At 34.3% G+C, this 4,759-nt stretch overlaps 1 protein-coding gene across 1 annotated transcript; it reads right to left on the bottom strand.

The window, feature by feature from the left end:
- LOC134696569 (uncharacterized) lies at nucleotides 1-1,050 on the bottom strand. The gene is made up of 2 exons (XM_063558424.1): nucleotides 802-1,050; nucleotides 1-601 (listed from the first exon to the last, which is right to left on the bottom strand). Exons 1-2 carry the CDS (start codon nucleotides 973-975, stop codon nucleotides 380-382), a joined length of 396 nt encoding a protein of 131 aa, XP_063414494.1. The 5' UTR covers nucleotides 976-1,050; the 3' UTR covers nucleotides 1-379.
- Nucleotides 1,051-4,759: the final 3,709 nt, after the last annotated feature.

Raw genomic sequence — 4,759 nt, 5'->3', positions numbered from 1 at the left:
TTTTAATTTATTTATATATTTGAACTAGTGTTTTATGTTGTTTGTTTTCATTTCTTATAACTTATGAAATAGTTGATACTGTAAACAGCTGTAAATGACATAGAAAAATTGAATTGACATATGTTACACTCCTGACATTTTTTTAAATTGAAAATTAATTTTCAAATTTTATGATAAAATCTCAAAAGTTTTTATGAATGATATGCTCAAAGACATAAAGCATGGAATAATACTAATCTATTACAAGTAACTATGTCTAAAATGTTACCAACATTGAAGTTCTCACAAATATTGAACATTATAGTAAACAAATTTTAACATTTTTAACAAACAAAATGAACACAACAAAATGTCATCAGTACAACATTGTTTTAGTTGATTATTTTGAAACAGAGATTCTCTTGCAAATCTCTAGTTCTTCACTGCTGAAAAGCAATCTCAGGCCTCTTCCTGGAAGAAGTGTTGGTTGTGACAGCTTTTTGATAATATCCTGCGCTGATTGCCAATAAATTTCATCCTTCACGGGCCATGTATATATGTAGGCACCACCAACTACTTGTTTCAAGAATCTTACTTGGATTTCCTCATCAACTTGTAGAACCTGCAATTCATGTTTTAAAGTATATATTTAATTAGATAGCATTCTTGTAGTTTACTTACATATTACATTTTGTCTAATATACAGAACACATGAATCTTGAATCTTATATATAATATATATAATGAAATATTTTGTTCAGTTCTGCAATTAAAAAGCTAACAAAAACACCAACAGGACCACATAAATATAATTCTTCTTACCTTTGCTACAAACACTTGGTTATTTTTCTTTTTTGCAGAAAGATGAACTGCTACAAAATCTTCTGGCTTACAGCTGAAAACAGAAAATGCAAACAATAAATCAAACATCAAATATATATGTTGGCAAAAAATCACATAATTATTTTGGTTGGTTGGCCAGTTCACTGGACACATTTTTAAACTAGATACCCCAATGATGATTGTGGCCAAGTTTGGATTAATTTAGTCCAGTAGTTTCAGAGAATTTTTTTTTAAAAGATATCTAAGATTTACGAAAAAGGGTTAAAAATTGACTATAAAGGGCAATAACTCCTTCAGGGGTCAACTGACCATTTCGATCATGTTGACTTATTTGTAAATCTTACTTTGCTGAACATTATTGCTGTTTACAGTTTATATATTCACGTTATTTTACTGTTGATTTTTATTTGTATATACTCAATTTGCTTTAGTCAAGAATTTTAGTATATTGAAGGACTTTTTGTCTTATTTTAAAAATATGCTTTAAATTGTAAAAATATTCGAATTAGCTCTCGCCGCGATATAGCCTTTTTGTGCTAATGCGGCGTAAAGCAACCAACAATCAATCAATCAATATATTCACGACAATAAACCAAAACAGTAAAATTTCCATAAAATTACCAATTCAAGGGCAGCAACCCAACAACGGGTTGTCTGATTCATCTGAAAATTTCAAGGCAGATAGATCTTGAGCTGATGAACAATTTAATACCGTGTCAGATTTGCTCTAAATGCTTTGGTTTTTGAGTTATAAGCCGAAAACCGCATTTTACCCTTATGTTCTATTTTTAGCCATGGCGACCATCTTGGTTGGTTTACCGGGTCACTGGACACATTTTTTTTTAAACTAGGTACCCTCATGATGATTGTGGCCAAGTTTGGTAAAATTTAGTCAAGTAGTTTCAGAGAAAAAGATTTTTGTAAAAGTTAACGACGACGGACGCCAAGTGATGGGAAAAGCTCACTTGGCCCTTTGGGCCAGGTGAGCTAAAAAAAAAAGGATTAAAGCAGTACGGACCTCAACAATGAGCAAATTAGAAACTATTTTGTCAGCTGTTCAATTTCCCAGCATTGCTAAATTTGAAGGCATTAAAGTTAGGGAACTTATCATTTAAATTAATTCTAAAATAAGTAAAAAAAAAAACTATTGCAAGAAGATTAAACACAAATCACGATATTATAGGCCTATAAGTTTGGACAAGGTCTTAAAATATATAGCGGGAATAAACATGTGTGCATCTGCCCTTGTACGGTGTTGCATAAACGGTAAAATCAAGTTTGGAAAGGATCGACTGGCCAGATCGGATCGAAGAACACTTAATCCAAACTAACTAAAACATCGAAGAGTATTTACAGAGAGCTATTCCATCAATACTAAACATGTCTGAATAGTAATAAAATATGTTACGTGTGTGTGCATTCTTCTTGTTTATTTAGTTTGTAATGTTGCCTGATTAATGTGTCAGATAAAAGGGTATAGTTAATACTATCAGTGCTGACCACAGCTATGACAATCATGCCGTTCAACATTATGTATCTACTGCTGTATAAAAATACCTTTTAGAAAAAGGGATCAACATTGAAAAGCTTGTACAATTTTCAGATGGGGCCCCTACCCAGTACAAGGGAAAGATGAATTTTGCTGACTTGTCATACTCTTATGAGGACTTTGGATTCCAGTCTGAAAAAACATTATTTTGGCAGTAGGCATGGCAAATGGCCTTTCGACAGAGAAATCGGAACTGTTAAAAAAAGTGTTTTCCTCGCCATTAAAAGTAGACGAGCTGAAGTATCTGACGCAAAGACGTATTATGAGTATTGTAGAAAAAAAACCTGAACAAACCCTAAGAACCATTGGACCATTTACATTTCTAAAGGACCTGTATTTATATACCATTTGGTGAAATAAATCGAAACCGTGCAGACAGGCAATCCCTTAAGGCTGTTAAACAGACTAGAATGTACCATATGTATAGATGTATTCAAATAAAGGTGATAACACATAGAGAACGGTCATGCTTTTGCATGCCATGCATCACTTTAGATGGAATTTGTGAAAACGAGAAGATAGAAGGAAAATGGAGTCTCTACTTTAGAGAAAAGGGCGAGAAGACGAAGACCGAATGATTATGCTAGTGCTTTTAACCATCGATTTCAATATTTTGATATGGGGTAGAAAGATTTACTTTTTATCGAAAAGTATTCCAAGAAATTTGGTTTCATCAACCATTTTAATTTGGTTGCCGTACAAAGTGAGTTCTGGATCAAGATGCAATTTCCTTGTTTTACAAAAATGCATCCTGACCGTTATTGACGTGGAAAATTTAAAACCATTTCCCGAGGCCCATTTTTGAATTCTTCCAAGACATAATTGTAAAAGTCTTTCTATGTTATTAATATTTTTGCCTCTGTAACATATTAAAAAATCATCAACGTACAATGAACCTTCAATATTACTTTTTAAAACTTCAGCATTGGTAACCCTACCAGGAGACGAAGCTCCAGCTGGCATAACTCTTGAGGACACTGAGACGCGCAAGCCCCATGACCACGTCAAGGATATCGATCCATCAGAGGGGATTGAAAAAGAAGTAAATACAGTGTATCAATTACCAGACAGGCAAAACATAGTATACACAGTTTCAAAATCCAGACATAGTTTCAATGAACTACAATGATTATTAGATGATATTGTAAAGAACAAGTTGAATGCATTAATACAAAGAAGACCATTGTTTATTGCCGAAATATTGTCATATGTGCAAATGTGTACGAACATTTTAGCCTGAACCTGAATCAGTGTGACAATATTACTGAAAGACTTATTGCGATGTATCATACATCAACTGCCAAACAAAACAAAGAATATGTTCTAGGGGAATTTCCAAAAAACAACAGCAAACTCAAAGAAGGGTTTGCCATAGTGGCGTTTGGTATGGAAGTTGACATCCAAGACATAGTCACGTGGCCTTGAACTGTCTGCCCAGGAGTCTGGACGTGCAGGTAGAGATGGTCGCCAGAGACAGTCCATAGTTTATTATACAAGGCACGATATTGCCAAAGACAGATCCTGTCCTGAAATGAGAGATTTCTGTAAATCCGCATCTTGTTTGCGACATGCCATGAACAGTCATTTTACACTTGACACTTGCTTCAATTCTGATTGTACTGCCAAACCAAACTCAGACTTACTTGTGCCATTGTTGTTGCATGTTTTAATTCATGCATATGTGGAGGTTCCTCTTGAGAGCATTATGGACTTCGCATCTGAGATGCCCTTGTCTGATGTATATGGCAATTCAGTAAGAAATTTTGATTGATTGTTGATTTATTGTTGGTTGCTTAACGTCCAGTGGCATATATTTCATGCATATTCAGGACGAGAACAAATTAACAAAAAATACAATAGGTTACTTGTTGTAATAGAGGCCATTTAGGATGATGGTCAGGGAAATTTGGACTGCCACTGAAAATGAGGGTATATTGGATAGGGACAGAAATTTTGTCTTACAACAGGCCACCAACGGACCTCTCAAAGAGTTGTTGCAAGGGTTGCTTAACGTCCAGTGGCAAATATTTCATGCATATTCAGGACGAGAATTGCAGAGAGGAAACTGCTTAACACTTAAGACATGAAAATATCTTTGCAGATAAGTCAAAACACCAGTCCGGAACAGGATGAACACTCCAAGCACTAGTAGAATAAATACACCAAGCACTAGTAGTATTAATACACCAATCATTACTAGTATTAATACACCAATCATTACTAGTATTAATAAACCAATCATTACTAGTATTAATACACCAATCATTACTAGTATTAATACACCAAGAACAAGTGGTGTTGGCAGCAATGGTCTTGTAGAGAGTCCAGTACACCAAATACAAGGTCCATGAATACCATGAATTCCTGTTCCAATGATATTCACAGTCT

Source organism: Mytilus trossulus, chromosome 14 (assembly GCF_036588685.1).
Source record: "Mytilus trossulus isolate FHL-02 chromosome 14, PNRI_Mtr1.1.1.hap1, whole genome shotgun sequence".
NCBI classification, from domain to species: Eukaryota; Metazoa; Mollusca; class Bivalvia; order Mytilida; family Mytilidae; genus Mytilus; species Mytilus trossulus.
Note: the sequence above shows the minus strand (reverse complement) of the source record. Positions and strands in the feature narration are given on the sequence as shown.

Coding starts and splice junctions, on each gene's coding strand:
- LOC134696569 (XM_063558424.1), bottom strand. CDS start 975: ATGTGTCCAGTGAACTGGCCAACCAACCAAAATAATTATGTGATTTTT. Junction 602..801: donor ACCAAGTGTTTGTAGCAAAG/GTAAGAAGAATT, acceptor CATGAATTGCAG/GTTCTACAAGTTGATGAGGA.